Source organism: Anguilla rostrata, chromosome 3 (assembly GCF_018555375.3).
Source record: "Anguilla rostrata isolate EN2019 chromosome 3, ASM1855537v3, whole genome shotgun sequence".
NCBI lineage: Eukaryota > Metazoa > Chordata > Actinopteri > Anguilliformes > Anguillidae > Anguilla > Anguilla rostrata.
In genome coordinates this window covers 60,717,365-60,732,908 of record NC_057935.1, presented here as the reverse complement: position 1 = coordinate 60,732,908, position 15,544 = coordinate 60,717,365, and the positions used below count along the sequence as shown (strand labels likewise).

The window sequence follows — 15,544 nt, the reverse complement described above, 5'->3', positions numbered from 1 at the left end:
TATTGACGAGCTACCAATCTTTGGTGTCATGAAGCATCTGACATATCAGACATCCCAGATCAAATATATCTCCTTCACGTTTGGCCACGTCTGTGTAATCCCCTATGTCTTTAACAACAGCAAGGTCATCGATGCTGAAACTGGCCATTACAAAGCCAGATGTCTTTCTATGCCCTGTAGACTAACTTTTTCCAACTCTGCTAGGGCTTCACTGATTTAAACCATTATTAAGCGTATTCAAAGTAGCTGTGTGGTATACTGTTTTGTGCCCTGTGCATTGCTTTTTCAGTTTTTCTGAAGGAATGAATTGCGATAGGATGTTTTCTTGCTCTCCAATGACTTCATTCTTATCAGGGCGATAATTATTGATTAATCCAAGTGCTTTTAAACATATACAGTATATATGGTGTCTGACAACCAAAAATTGTAAAACTTCCGTTTTGTACAATGTAGCTTAGAGTATGCTCCCAAGCTTTCTGTTCTTGGAAGATATGAAAAATCAAGTATTCATATAATTCATATATTCATGTAATCTTTCATCGGTTGTGATCAGATATCAATTTCTGTAAGATTGTAATAAAAGTAATACAACAGCCAGGAAATTCCAGCTTTGATGTCTACTTTTCGCTTTTTTCAACATGGATTAATTTTAGAAATACAAAATGTCGAGAATTGGCATCAAGCTAAAGTCAAGAAGTGTTTATATTTGGGTAAACGTTTTTGGAAAGACCAGGTTGATAGCTTTGTGTTCAACCATCTAACTGGGACTCCAATTATGTATCACCTTCCAAGCAATCTGAGGTCCTGCTTTGTATAAATCAAAAGGATGATTTTAGCATTGTAATGTTCAATTCTCTATTCATTATTGCAGGGGATTGGGTACAGTCCTAAAATACTGAACATCAACAACAACTCATATTTTACCAAAAACATAAAAGCTAATGTATTCACAAACTCTCAGGGGAATCTTGTCCCAACAACCGAAGGAACAGAAAACCTCCATTGCAGGGCTGTCAAACCTAGTTCCTGGAGATATACCATCCTGTTGGTTTTCATTTCAACCCTAACTGGGCACACCTGACTCTATTAGTTAGCAGCTCAGAGAGATTACTGGCTGTTGAATGACGTGTGCTTTGTTAAGAGCGGAGTGAAAACCAACCGGACGGTAGATTTCCAGGAACAGGGTTGGGCAGCCCTGCTCCATAGGATCTGCACGTATCATCAGGACTCTCAATACCTTTGCATTAAATGATTTTATTGAAAAAAAAACTGTTTTGCTTCTTTTTCATCAAAGAGCATTACAAAACAATGAAATGGTCTTTCAGTATGTTTACACAGGAAAATGAAAGCACAGCACATTAGGCAGAGCAATTCTGTGGAACTTCTTTACTTTTGCAGCTAAGCGGTGGAGAATTTGGGCAGTTCGTTCCCCAGAATGACCCGTCTTTTCACCCCCTCCTCAGAGATGGAGGCCAGGCGCACCACCCCCCCGCTGGAGCCGTCTCTCTCCATGGCCAGAGAAAGGGCTGCGCAGAGAGGGCACAGAAAATTTAAGAAACATTCAGCCAAAACACCTCACCTTGAAGCCATTCTGAAAATATTAAATTAGGCAGCCAACGTGTGTGTGTGTGTGTGTGTGTGTGTGTGTGTGTGCATGTATGCGTGTGGAGTTCTCTTGCTCTCCATACCAAAGTGAATGATTTGTATCCTCAAAAAGTGACAGCCTAACCATTCTCCTACTCATCTCTCACCTCCTGCAGTAAAGCGCAGGCACTCCTCCTTGTTCATGCCAGTCTTGTAGTTTGAGTCCACGTATCCATAGACATAGGTGCTGCCAGAACCACCCACAGACACTGGCTGCCTCACCAGCATCCCTCCCACAGGCACTGTGTAAACCTGGAGGGCAGAGGTTACACTTAATTTAGTAACACAACATGTGGACGAGTTGTCTCTGGACACATTACCACACAATCAAAATAGAAATGTTGGATAACACTAAATATAAATTCAATTTAACTTTTTAACTGATTGCACTGTATATAACAGTGTTTGATAATTGATAATAAACATAGAAGTGCTTTAAGAAGCAATGTGTAGCTACTAAGGGTCAAACAAAAAAGGAAGATCACTCACCTGTCCACCTCTCCTCTTATCCCAGCCTGCCACGATGATCCCGGCCATCAGCTCTTCCCGGTACCGGTAGCACATCTCCTTGAACAGATTGGCAGCTGTCTGCACCAGTGGGGGCTCATCCAATTCAATACTAAAGTAATGAGAGCAAATGAATTATAGACAAACATAAAACTCCATCCTATGTCTACGAGAGCCATTAAAATACAATTCAACTGCAACTAGGAAGGGGTCCAGAAAAATTCCAACCAAATTCAAATCTAAATGAAACCACATATTCATCACAAAGTATAACTATATGAATGCAACTTTCCTTCTCCACATAGCTGATAAGTCCTGACCTTGAACTCATGTTGCAAAACAGCTGTTGTCTATCACCCAGGTGGATGCAATGCATCAATGGTAGTTGAGATAAACACGGTTCTATAACCAATGCCAAAGCAGGTCTTATACATATTTATATTAAAAGAGGGTACACTCAAATTCTGATTATATCCATTCACTCTTAATTCACAGATAGGGGAAAACCTGGTACTGTATGTAACTCTGAAGCACATGGTGTTATAAATACTTATGCTAAGATGATTCCCAACAGGTGACCCAGGCGTTTGGGTCATGAACTGAAACAGTGATGCAGATCTCACCTGTGGAAGCCCAGCTGGTAGGTGACAACATCTGCGATGGCCTGTGTGTCAGCAGCTGAACCAGAGCGGCAGCAGAAGATGCGGTCGTGGATTGGGGTCAGTTTATCGGTTACTCTGTTGGCGATGTAGGCACTGCAGAATAAGGGAGAGAAGAAATCAGACATAAAATGAGATGCATTACTCTTTTTTCCACTTTTTATGTTCAGCACTTGGAGTTGCATTTGATGTATGACTTCTGCTATATAAATAAAGTTTGATTGATTGATTGATTTTAGAGCTTATTTTTGCTATAACAACCTCTAGTGGGGAGGCTTTATACTAGATGTTGGATGTTTGCTTCCATTCAGCCAGAAGAGCATAAGTGAGGTTGCGCAGTTGGCTTTCCAATTGGAACCCAAAGGTGTTGAATAGGGCCAACAGGTCAGGGCTCTGTGCAGGCCAGTCTACTTCTTCCACACCGTTCTTGACAAAACCATTTCTATATGGAACTCACTGTGTGCCCAGGGGCATTGTCAAGCTGAAATAGGAAAGGGCCTCCCTCAGACTGTTTGGAAACCACAGAACAGTCTAGAATGTTATAGTATGCTGCAGCATTAAAATTAGACTTCACTGAAACGAAGGGGCCTAGCGCAAACCATGAAAAACAGCCCTAGACCAAGGGCTGTTCAGATATTTTTGGTCATATAGTGTATGTAGAATGCTTCCATTTTTACTAATGACATAATTACGTTGTGCTTCGTTAATCTATTGTGCACCGATCAGAGCTAATAATTTAACGTTAATTTAACACAATGTGCACCGATCAGAGACCAACTTATGTACAAAACCTACCTACATGCTACATGTTAGTGATCAGCGAGTTAGGGAGTTAACCTGTCGAGTACGGATCGGAGTAAGACTGTGCACATCCTAGGGTCTGACTGTGGCTCTTACCCAGTGGTTGTCCGGGAATCTGCACCGATCACAACGCCTCCATCGAACTCCACCGCCATGATCGTGGTCTACAAGACAGAAAAGTCACCAGTACAATTACAATAGCGTTGAATGCTTACGGTTACCTACGTAACCTTAAGTTAGCTACATTAGAGTAATATTTACTTTATCTGTGCGGCGATTCTTCGATCTTGAATATTTAAGATATTCATAATTCAAATATGTTAACGCATTACATATGAAGACTGCTAATTTTATTAAAAGTTAGGCTAGCTACTGCAATGTGTACGAGCAGATTTGCTGTATCATACAGGAGGGCCCTAATCAGTTTTCCCCTTTCCCTTCCCAACTTGTGAAACGCTATTTCCAAATTGTAAAAAGCTAGTTCCAAATAGATCATCTTAAAATACCTTACCCCAGTGCTGACTTCTTTGCTCAGCCAGTCAGGGACCAAATTATTGGAACCAGAGAGATGCTGAATCCGATTCATTGCCATAGCCGTTGCCATCTTGTTTTCCTATTTGTGAGCTACTTCATAGTGAATCTCTATTTTGTGGAGTAGTTTGCCACGATCTTCCCCCGTTTTCTACATATTACGCAAATAGCGTAAAAAAATCGTTGGGGCTTTACGCTGTATAGTTGTGGATCATGTCATGTGATCAAAGTATCTTACCAACCAGGAGATACGCATAGCGCTCAATATTATAGCTATCCCAATTTACACTTTTCAAAAGTTGTACATTGCTTATGATCCACAGGAAACAGAAAAGGGGTGCACTTACAGTGATATGTCACATAACCCAGTAATACGTTTTTTTTTTACCATTTTATTTTATTGTGCGACTGTGACGAGTAGAAACGGAACACTCTCTGTTCCATTTTGGCTCTAAGCTGTTCGCCTGAATGCCTGTCGGAATGAATACATTATCCTGTCATAGGAATAACCAAGGCCACAAATGTTTGTGCTATTCACAATCACTCAGCACTGTTACTTAACACAAGCTGTTGGATATAATATATCTATCTTGGTACTGGTCTAGTCTACGACTTTGACAGCTAAATGTTAGCTAGCTGTACTGGCAATGGAGAAGACACCACCGCTATGGTGGTAGCGATAGAGAAACAGGAAGGCTGAGGTATGGTAAACGTTACTCTAATATATATATTCTTTTCTGGCTTAGTGATTACTGCTACAATAAAAGTTTAAAAAAAAAAAAAGGCTAGCTATCAATTTCAAAGTATTAAGCATAGTATTTGTGATGGCTGTTCGACAGTGATTGTCTAGCTAGCTAGCTGGTGCATAAACAAAATGCGACTTGGCTATTTAAGCTACTTGTACTCCAAGCTAAGTTACTGTAAAATGGAAGATATAAATTTATTTAGCACGGCATCTGGTTAGAGACATCAATGCGAATACGTTTGCTGGCTGATAGCAGAAATCAGAAAACAGCAGTATGTGTACACTGAACATTTCCTTTATTATTGGGAAAATATTGCTCTAATGTTATTTGTCTTGTTACTTTATGTAACAGTAACGCTAATGTTTATTTGTTCTGAGTTGTTGTTTTTATTTATCCTTCTGCTGCATTTGTCAAACCCATCTGTTGAACGGAACTTGGTCTATATGTGTGTCTTTCTCAACCTTCCATTTTCTTATCAGCATCTACTACAAATTGCAATCTACCCCAACTGGCCTTAAAAAGGATATCAATATTGTATATACTACAGTTAAGATTTAGAAGCGATGTCTTGAAGGAACTGACCATTTTTTCATCTTTAATTTTTTCACTCTGACCAGATGACTGTCCACAACCTGTACATCTTTGACCGAAATGGTAGCTGTCTCCATTACAGCGAGTGGAATCGGAAGAAGCAGGCTGGAATCTCCAAGGAGGAGGTAGCACAGGCTTAGTGTAAAACGGGTGCATAACCTGTCTGTTTTCCCTTTCTCAGGCCTTAGCCGTTTTGATTAGAATGTGTGCTCTCTTCCATTTGCCTTTACCATTCCATGCTTTCTCGTATAACCCATGCTACTACATATCTCTCTCAAATATTTTGGTAAGGCAGTCAAAACTGTGTCACCCAACTCTGGGTGGCACTATGGCCAATTGGCTACAATCAGAATTTGGTATTGCACCAAATACTAGTGCTTTAGTTGAATGTGGAACCCTGGCTGGTGAATTATGTTATATGTTATACATTAGTAAGCAGTAAGAATGCTGGGTACCTTGGATTGTTTCGACATTACAGAGATAGAAACTTAAAGTTGGTAACCAGCCTTTTTTCAATGGAGAGCTAAGATTATTGGTAAAATGAGATACTCTTTTCCCCTGCATGTAATCAAAGGTTTGTTTAATAAAATGGCAATGGTTTCCTAACTATTATCTCAGAAACATTTAATTCATCTAACATTTGATTTTGCACAATTGCCTTGTAGTGAGACAGATGCTAGTACTGATGCTATATCTCATGTAGAATCCGTATTTGTGGCATCAGGAACAGTACTTTGGTTAGGATGATGACTAATGAGGATTTTGTTCAGATTCATGTATTTCTCCTATGTCTTTCACAGGAGTATAAACTGATGTATGGGATGCTGTTCTCCATACGCTCTTTCGTCAGCAAGATGTCTCCTCTCGACATGTATCCTGGCAGCCTGTTGGTGCATATGGCTCAGTATGGGTGTGGCTTATTTTCCATGTCATGGAATACTATGGAATAATCTATTGGGAATCATGTTTTGGTTTATCTCTCAGTAGCCTAAATCTGACAGGCTGACTTGCTTTGGTTGGAATCCACTTGTGTTCATTTGTCTGTTTGCCTGAGTATATATTTGTAATGGATGTTGGACTCTATCTCTAGAACGCTCCTTTGGGTGTGCTTTCTTTTTCTGTGTGGATGTACGTATGTAGTGACCTGGCTCTCTCATTTATCTCTATGTTGATTTGACCGGTGTGTGTATTTTGAGAGACTGTACCCTCCCCTCCAAATTTCTCCTTGACTCCCGCATTCCTGCAGGAAGGATGGTTTTCTGGCTTTCCAGACCAGCCGCTACAAACTTCACTACTATGAGACGCCCACTGGGGTGAAGATAGTGATGAACACTGACCTGGGCGTGCCCAACTGCAGGGACGTCCTGCATCAGATCTACAGCACGGTGAGGATGTGTGTGTGTGCGCGCGCACACGCATGTGTGTGTGTGTGTGTGCGCGCTCGTGTGTTTGTGTATACGTGTGTGCTTGTGTGTGTGTGTTTGTTGCTGAAAAACAAGGGAATCTATCATAATATAACAATGATGAGAACAGGCCTTTCAGCCCATTAATGCTCGCCATTTGTTAATTGTACCTAGTGCTCTGATTCCCTACGGACTAGATTATATCAGGCCTGCTCTTGAAAATCCCCAGAAGTTCTACCTCTCCTACATGACCTGGCAGGCTGTTCCTCATATTGACTACTCTCTACGTGAGAAAATTCTTCCTAATATCTGTACGGAATTTTCTTTTACTAATTTACATTTATGTCCCCTTGTAGTTGAGTTTGTTAATCCCCTTTATGAATTTAAAAGCCTCAATCAAATCATCCCTAAATCTCCTTTTACTAAGCTTGAAGAGATGAAGCATCTTAAGTCTTTAGCTTTTGTCTTTCCTACCAGGAATCAATTTGGTTGCCCTTTTTTGAACCTTTTCCAGAGCCTCTATATCTCTCTTGTAGTGTGAAATGTTTATTATTTGAATAGCCATGTGTCCCATCTGAACTATGCAAACACAAATGCTAACTGATGTTAATTATGAAGTGTCCATATAATGAGGGTACTGGTGAGTCTCAGGAATAAAATTTGAAAAGATTCACAATGAACAGAACATTACTGTGACTGCTGGACTTCATTATGCTCACTTCAGCATCTAAAGAGCATTTAAAAGTCAGCTAGGATCAGTAGACTGTCCTGATTTTCAAAGCATTCCTGACCCTTTCAAAAAATGGGGACCCTGTTTTGTAAATCTGTCAACTCAGATCATTTAGATTTGCGTATTTCTGGTTTTCGATTTATACATTGTCTCCCTTTGTATGAATGCAATATGTTTTCTTGCATCTGTGACCATTTCAAAGACTTTATATAAAGGGTATCAATGACTGTTAGTCTATTAATGCTGTCTGTATGTTTGCAGTAGTATGTCGAGTGAATTAATGTTGTATGTGGGGTGTAGTAATACTGTATAAGGGGTGTATTAGTGCTATATTAGTGCTGTATGTGGAGTGTGTTAGTGCTGTATTGGTGTGTGTCAGTGCTGTGTGCAGAGTGTATTAATGCTGTGTCTTTGTGTTTGCAGCTGTATGTGGAATGTGTTAGCGCTGTATTGGTGTGTATCAGTGCTGTGTGCAGAGTGTATTAATGCTGTGTCTTTGTGTTTGCAGCTGTATGTGGAGTGTGTTAGCGCTGTATTGGTGTGTATCAGTGCTGTGTGCACAGTGTATTAATACCGTGTCTTTGTGTTTGCAGCTGTATGTGGAGTGTGTTAGCGCTGTATTGGTGTGTATCAGTGCTGTGTGCACAGTGTATTAATACCGTGTCTTTGTGTTTGCAGCTGTATGTGGAGTACATAGTGAAGAACCCGCTGTGTCCTCTGGGGGAGACTCTGCAGAGCGAGCTCTTCAGCAGCAGACTGGAGTCCTTCATCAGAGCTCTGCCTTTCTTCAGCGCTCGCGCTGGCTGAAGGAGGGAGGACGAGCAGGAAGCGGAAGGATAAAAAAGCTGATGAAGAGAGAGAGGTGCGCTGGGAATTCCAAACTGCTCGCACCCTCGCCTCCTACTACCCTGTGCGATCCGTGAGCTGTGATTTTCTGTGAGTGAGAACTGTGAGTGACGGGATGTATTGGAAGCAGAGGGTAGTAGGGAGTGAAGGACCGAGGGGTTTGGAGGGAGGGAGTGAGGAAGAGAGACACGGTGGGTGAACTGTGGATTTACCAGTGGGAAAAGACTCTTGTGGTGTGGTGGGGGGGGGGGGGGGGGGGGGGTGGTTGTCATTTCTTAAACACATGACGTTGACAAATGCACACATACGCGTTGTCTTACACTGATGGAGGGACTCGATGGACATGGTGTGAAAGTGACACACAGATTGACACACGTACACAATGACAAAGTGAAACACCGAGCCAGTTGAACTGACTGGCACTCACGGATTTGCAGAGGCATACTGTTTGTACTTATTTATTTTACATGCCCTCCTCCCCAAAAACATTAAATAAATATGTAAAATACACTTCTGTTCTTGAGGTATTTTTTACTCTTTCAGACACGGCACTCAATGTAATGTGCATGAGTTGTATCTGGGGTTGAGGTTATTTCCCTGGCAAAAAGGAGAAATTGTCTTGTTGGAGCTCCTGGATAATGTGATAATTTCCAGATTTCCACATTTATGATGCATTATCAATGTTTAAAAATATCTGCAAAGAGGAAGTTTTCTGAGGCCAATCACTACCCCATTGTATATTTAGTTCCTTTGCAATGCATGTTTCAAAATTCAGCCAGTGATGTACATATTTAATCTTGGACACTCCTTCCAGATTCTGTTGTCACAGTCCACAGTACCCGAGATCCTGCATATTATATGTATCCTATCCCTCAAGAATCCTTAGAAATTGTCTCAGACACTGATGATATAAACTTAAGACTATACAGTCTAATGTATTGGTGTACTAATTAGCATGCAAGGTTTCATTGGTTGCTGTTACCTGGGTGTTAATAATGTACAAAGAACAATAAAGAAAAGATAAATTAATACCATAAATCCCGTAGAATATGCGCCTATTAACTTGGACAAAATACCATTCAGATATTGCCCAATGATGAGGTACTACCATCAATTCATACATAATCCAGCTAATGACGTAGGTCGTCTCTTCACCTTTCTGCTAAGTTGTATATTAATATATATTATATATTTTCAGTTATTTAGGTCATTTATATTTTCCACCATAGAAGACATTAAAAAACGCAGTCACATTTTTTGCGCCAAGTATAGTGCATGTTCCATTAAAATAGACAGCATAAAACCTTCTCCTAGCTAATTTAAGAACAGAATAGTAACAGGATGTGTTTAATGTCAGATGTGCTCAGTGTTAAACCTGAATCCCTGGAGGCCTTTATTTTTGACCTATTTCACAAGCATGTTAATTAGTCTGTCGTATTGCCCGAAGACGGTTTTTTTATCACACGGCCCAAAAAAGAGAATCATGTAGGTATTTAGCACTTTGAACCATATGTATAGTTTTTTTCCCTTGACAATTCTTACTTTCCAACAGTCAGTGCTTAGTGAAATTGATCAGTATGTCAGCACGTTAGGACAAATACTAGCCTGTCACTATTCTTTGGGAAATTATCTTGAAGCGCCCCCTGCATGTCTGTCCGTGCGATGCGCTCGACGCCCCTGCTATAACGCAGTAGCGGAGCGCGTAAACCGCGCTGTAGCCCCCTCCGCCGCTGACAGTTATAATCGCGCGTGTCGAAAGGCGGGAATCGCTCTGAGCTTCTTCGGCTCTGTTCATCCTTGCCCTCCTGACACTGACACTTGGGTTCAGTCTTGTGTCGTGCCTTGCGGCAGATGTCAGCATTAAGACCCTGCGTCGTCCTCAGTACCGTGGACTGCGGTTCTGTGCATTTCGTAGGCTGATGTCCTGCCTTTCACCTGCACATTCAGTAGCGCATTATTTCAGGCTCTGGCGTACTCATTGTTGCTATTTTGTGCATTAAATATAGATGCTGGCTACTTTTCTTGAGTGTGCTGTTTGACGTCCCAAAGGAAATCACTGAGCGTGCCCAAGAAATCTTTTGATCAACTCTGCCTTTTTGAGTTGTTGCCAGCAGAGATGTATGCTCAGACAACAAGGCTCTGTGGCACAGAGAAGATTGTTAAAATAGGCCTGGACGTCTGATGCTTTTGGCTGCTGCCGTTCAGGCATGAGAAGCCTGTGTGTGCATTCTGAGTTGCGTAGAATATGGGGTTGCAGTTCTGCTTTTAATTATATATGCAGCTGTGTTTGGTGCACATATGTGTGTAGTGTGTCTGCCTTTGTCTAAGGCCATTTTGATTGTATACCATTAGAATGAGTGGATGTCTTTGCTGAAATGTGACAGAATTGGGGTACCCCAAAAGTTCTCCAGTGGGTGCAAACACAGTACCTGTATTGGTCACTTCAAGGACTTTTTAAAAGGAGTCTTTGTAATGTATGAGTGTTTGAGTGCGAGTGTGTGACTTTGTGCACAGATAATTGCAGTCGGGACTAATCCATGCGAGAACTCGTTCTCTGGCCCCGGGCACTGTGAACATCTTGTCTCTGTTATGCAACTGCCAGATTAGCCCCAGCCCATATCGTACCTCATCAAATAATTACATAAAGGCCCTGGTGTGGTTAAGTCTGTGTACTGAGAGTGGTGCTCCTTTTCCACACTCACATGCTCATCATCCTTACTGCCAGCATGACATCACAGGCTCCCTCACACACAGCACTTTTTTATTACTGACCTACACCATACCCTGCTCCCTTACATACATAAATGAGGGACTGTGAAATTGCAGGGGGCAATGACAACTTTGAACCACAGCCAAATCATATTTGTATGTTTACACTCTGGGTGTGCTTACTGTCTGTGGGGATGTGTTCCATAGCATAAAAACTGGAGAAATTACGAATGCATAGGCCATTGAAAATACTTTGATAACCTAGCTGAACCATGTAGGCAATATGCACTTCTGTGGGATTTTCAGAGGAAACTTGAATTTCCCATGAATTGTGTGTTATATTCCCGATTATGTAAAAAAAAAAAAAGAGGTGCCATCCACTGCACTACACGCACTCCCCCGTCAGATTGTGACAGCAACATCAGCCCTCAGTGGTATCTGCTACTACATATTTTATTCATAGAATGTGTGATAGTTCGCAGCACATTAATGGGTTGCATGCAAATGAGCATGAAAAGATAAGCAATGCCGAGCCTGCACTTGTAATGTCCTCCTGTAACTACTATCAGGGAATATCTGACCTAATCCAGCTCCCCGAGACGCTCACTATATCCCCTTTCCATCATATCTAATATCCTGTAATGCGTTCATTTTTCAAGAAACATATGTGGGGGAAAACATCTAACCATTAAAAATGATGCTTCTATAAATGAGACAGAGAAATCAGTTAGTTCCTTTATTTGCTTGAATTTCTTCCATTCTTACTGCATAAGCAAGGCAATGCAATTTAAAATGAAAATGTTACTAAACTCAATATCTGAACCCAACCAATTTGAATTGCCTTAGCTTTGGAAGGTTTAAGTTTCTTTCCTTTTTTTAGTTTCATCAAATTTGCTAATGGATTGGTGTGATTTTAACAAGCACTTCTCACAAATATAAAGCTTGGCTAGACATATTAATCATCATTGTGTTATAGCTTGTGTACAATACACCAGCATTTTATAAAATACCCCCAAACATCAAAAGACCTGATAGCCAAGGCATTCTGTATGTCCACAACACTAGGGAAAGACTTAATCCCACGATTCGCATCTTTAAAAACAATATTCACAGATAAGTGACATTAATCATCACACTCATTTAAAGAAGCGTAGAATTAAAAACAGAAACGGAGGTTTATCAGAAATAATAAAAACTGAATTATTTCCATAGATTGCCGTGTCTGGTATAACCTTGTTCTGGTTCTTAAGCAGATCAGAGGTTAAGAGGAATCTGAAATGAAACATTTTTCATTTTTCTGCATCAGGTCATTTTAGAAGTATAAGTAGTGGGTCCTTTGCTTGTATGATAATACATTTCTAGAGAGATGGCATCAATATAATTTTAAGTGGAAAGTTTTAAGTGGAGTTTTTCACAAACGGCATCAGGAGTACCACAAAATTTGTGATTCTGACCTATCAGAACAAGGACATTCCTGTAATCCTGCAATAGGGTATTTCTGCCAAGTGAACACATTGCATTCTTTGTTACTTTCCTGTTGATACAGCTTGTTATGTTAAATTTTTATGTGCTTAGGGCTGCCCTGGAACCAGAGGACCTAATGGCTTCTTCTCATCCATTGAACAAGTACACTGCCACATATTTTATTAAAGCAATTTAGGTTAAGTAGCTGCATTGCTACTCAACCACTGCTCATCTTTGCAAAGATACGGACAGTACTGCTCCTGGGAAAGGACTCTACAGTATTCAGGTGTCCCTCAGTCCAGTTCATTAGTCAGCCTAGGGCTTAAAGGTGTCCTCACTCTTCACGGCAAGAAGCTGAGGCTAGGAACCCACACACCGCTCTGAGATAGAGCGAGTCTACGGAAGAGACAAAACAAATCTTACAAGAACCAAGCTGATAAGCTCGATGGCAGAAAAGCAGAAACCTGAAAAGCTTTGACCGTTTGGTTTGTTTTGTCTTTGTTGTTTTAGCTTGTTATTGAGCCCGGAACCCGTGTAAGGAAAGGGTGAAGATTTTCGCTTGTTTGTTTAAAAACTATAAATAGTGTGGCAATGTTAGCCACTGCTCTGGGCCACTGCTCCAGGCCTGCACTAGCATCTCATCTCCAACAGGTACAGGTGGAGATGACAGTGTGATCGCTTTTGAGTCCTTAGCTGTGTAAAGGCCTTGCAATACTGCAGAATTATTTGACCTTGTGAGCTTTATAAAGTTTGTCCCTTACAATGCTCCAGGCCTTCTGCACGTTATCTGGCATAATCCAGGATGAAGAGGCCTGTAATTTAATCTGTGCTGCACGTAATCTGTTGAAAACATACTGCCGCTGATTTGATGGGCAATCATGATGGACTCGCTGATCAGCATGAACACTGAATCAGTATGATCAGTATGAACACAGAAAAAAGCATATATACATAACCAACATTTAATATTACCTCTTTTTACAGGTAATAAAATGCAAAATAAATGTTTAATATTATAACCCCCATTTACATATACATATTTCTTAGGAATTTGTCTGCGGTTATTCACATATACACTAACCAAGTATGTGGATCTCACACACCCAAAGTCTCTTCCTTTTTCCCAGTAATGCAATAAATAATAAATGATATACCTGAACATTTTCACACATTCAGCTTGACCCGGCTGCCACTCCTGTGGAAGCAATACTGACAGAACCAACCATTAAATTGGTCATCGGTTTTTTTTTAATTTTTACACCAAGGTCCTGTAATCCCCTTAGGGGTCATTCACACAGACTAGCAGCCCTGTGACAACGTGCAATGAGACTCATTACTGTCTGTGGAGAGCTGGCAGCAGGCATGCGTATAGCCAAGTTGAATGGACTGGCAGGAGGAGCGCAGGCTACAATCGTTCAAATATTTAAACCTCCACAGCAGCACCACACACTAACTGCACAGAAGTTGTGAGTAATATACACAGTATCAAGTTTCTTTAACCACATGCCTGGCAACATGCCCGTAAATATGATGCAAAAAGCATGAATGGCCAACAACCTGCCTGTAGAAATGACGCAAATTTGTCTATTTTTGTTCCTGGAATTTTTGTTGGTCATTGGTAGATTATATTTTTGAGTTTTAAACCTGCCAATGATGTGAAAGTTTGCCATTGCAATTTCCTTCTACACATTCCAGTAAAAGCTCCCCCCTGTGTCACCTCCACTGTTGACCATTGTTATTTATATACTCTTCACAGCAGCATACCATTTGGCCTATATTACTGGCAAAGCTTCAGGACCAGGACTTATACCCCTATGATAAGGTGCAGCTTAACCTCTGAAAACCTGTAAGAGAGAATGAAAATAGGACAACCTTACCTGCCAAGAAGAGAGAGGTGAAAGCAAATGTCCAGATATAATGCTTGAAGGGGGGGCTCTGTGATTTGGCTTACATTGTCTTGTCCAATTTGAATGGGAAAGTTCAACCTGGTTTACTGGATTTTATCAGCTGTTACAAGCTTCTCTTACTGAAATTTGATACATGCACACTAAAGTCATACCTTGTCCTAACGCTTTAGATCATTGCTCTTAAGAACAAGCTTTATATTTTGAAACAGGCTTGACATTTCAGCAGATTCCTGCTCGGCACTAGGTATCAGTTTCAGGCACAGCTTACAGTCAATGGAAAAAGTGATTGAATCATGCAATGTCCTGCCTGTGGCTAAATGAGTGTCTTTTGTTTTAATCCTATCTCGGGAGAATACATGCATCATCCAGTTCTATAATTTTCTCAAAGTCCACAGGACCAATGCACACAAAAACTAATTTAACAAAGTGATATTCCTATGAAACAAACAATTGGAGTCCTCATTTTGAAAAGTGATGAATATATTTTTTTCATCACATTATTTGAGATGTCCTGAGGTTTTGCACAATAAATCTAGTGAGTTTTTTAAAACATACTGCAGGGAATTCCTCATACAATTATACTGAGCCTAAAGTTAAATTGCAATTCTATATTTGTCAAGAGAAAACCAATCAAGGGAAAACCAAATATGAACCAATCTTGCAGTCGGATGGATACGATCTAGTTTCAGTCTACTAGAAATGCAAATCTCAATGGCATATTCCCTACCAACTGGGGCAACAGGAAGCATCTGTTTCCCACAAGTGAACACTAGTGGGAGAGCCTCGAAATAAAAAATACGATATAATGGTAAAAATGCAAGTACTGGCCCAAAAATACATGCTGGAATTTACTGACCTGTGACAAGGGCATGACAAGGGTTAAACGAATGCATCTGCAGATGCCCAACCCACTGTACCACTGCACCACTGCAGATAACAGAGGAACAGTAAGTGGAAATGAGTAGCTGAACAGTTTAATAGAAACAGATGGAGACTTGCTATGTCC

The 15,544-nt window shown here is 40.7% G+C and overlaps 2 protein-coding genes across 3 annotated transcripts; one reads left to right on the top strand and one right to left on the bottom strand.

Annotated features, from left to right (window-relative positions):
- Positions 1-1,234: 1,234 nt before the first annotated feature.
- Positions 1,235-4,289, bottom strand: psmb6 (proteasome 20S subunit beta 6). Its single transcript, XM_064329024.1, has 6 exons — positions 4,123-4,289; positions 3,708-3,775; positions 2,775-2,906; positions 2,134-2,263; positions 1,752-1,896; positions 1,235-1,526 (listed from the first exon to the last, which is right to left on the bottom strand). The coding sequence occupies exons 1-6, from the start codon at positions 4,213-4,215 to the stop codon at positions 1,399-1,401; spliced, it is 696 nt and encodes a 231-aa protein (XP_064185094.1). The 5' UTR covers positions 4,216-4,289; the 3' UTR covers positions 1,235-1,398.
- A 392-nt stretch (positions 4,290-4,681) lies between these two features.
- trappc1 (trafficking protein particle complex subunit 1) lies at positions 4,682-8,968 on the top strand. Of its 2 annotated transcripts, none has more exons than XM_064329025.1 (5): positions 4,682-4,843; positions 5,506-5,604; positions 6,280-6,350; positions 6,726-6,864; positions 8,291-8,968. In XM_064329025.1, exons 2-5 carry the CDS (start codon positions 5,506-5,508, stop codon positions 8,417-8,419), a joined length of 438 nt encoding a protein of 145 aa, XP_064185095.1. In that variant the 5' UTR covers positions 4,682-4,843; the 3' UTR covers positions 8,420-8,968. The 2 variants fall into 2 exon arrangements, with proteins under 2 accessions (XP_064185095.1, XP_064185096.1); XM_064329026.1 differs by lacking the exons at positions 4,682-4,843; positions 8,291-8,968 and adding exons at positions 4,981-5,159; positions 8,121-8,198.
- The last annotated feature ends 6,576 nt before the right edge of the window (positions 8,969-15,544 follow it).

Excerpts from the sequence above, each read along its gene's own strand:
- trappc1 (XM_064329025.1), top strand. The coding sequence starts at position 5,506 with ATGACTGTCCACAACCTGTACATCTTTGACCGAAATGGTAGCTGTCTC. Across the intron at positions 5,605-6,279 it reads CTGGAATCTCCAAGGAGGAG|GAGTATAAACTGATGTATGG; the intron begins GTAGCACAGGCT and ends TGTCTTTCACAG. Across the intron at positions 6,351-6,725 it reads AAGATGTCTCCTCTCGACAT|GAAGGATGGTTTTCTGGCTT; the intron begins GTATCCTGGCAG and ends GCATTCCTGCAG.
- psmb6 (XM_064329024.1), bottom strand. The coding sequence starts at position 4,215 with ATGGCAACGGCTATGGCAATGAATCGGATTCAGCATCTCTCTGGTTCC. Across the intron at positions 2,907-3,707 it reads GATTCCCGGACAACCACTGG|TGCCTACATCGCCAACAGAG; the intron begins GTAAGAGCCACA and ends CTTATTCTGCAG. Across the intron at positions 1,527-1,751 it reads CCTGCGCTTTACTGCAGGAG|CCCTTTCTCTGGCCATGGAG; the intron begins GTGAGAGATGAG and ends CTCTCTGCGCAG.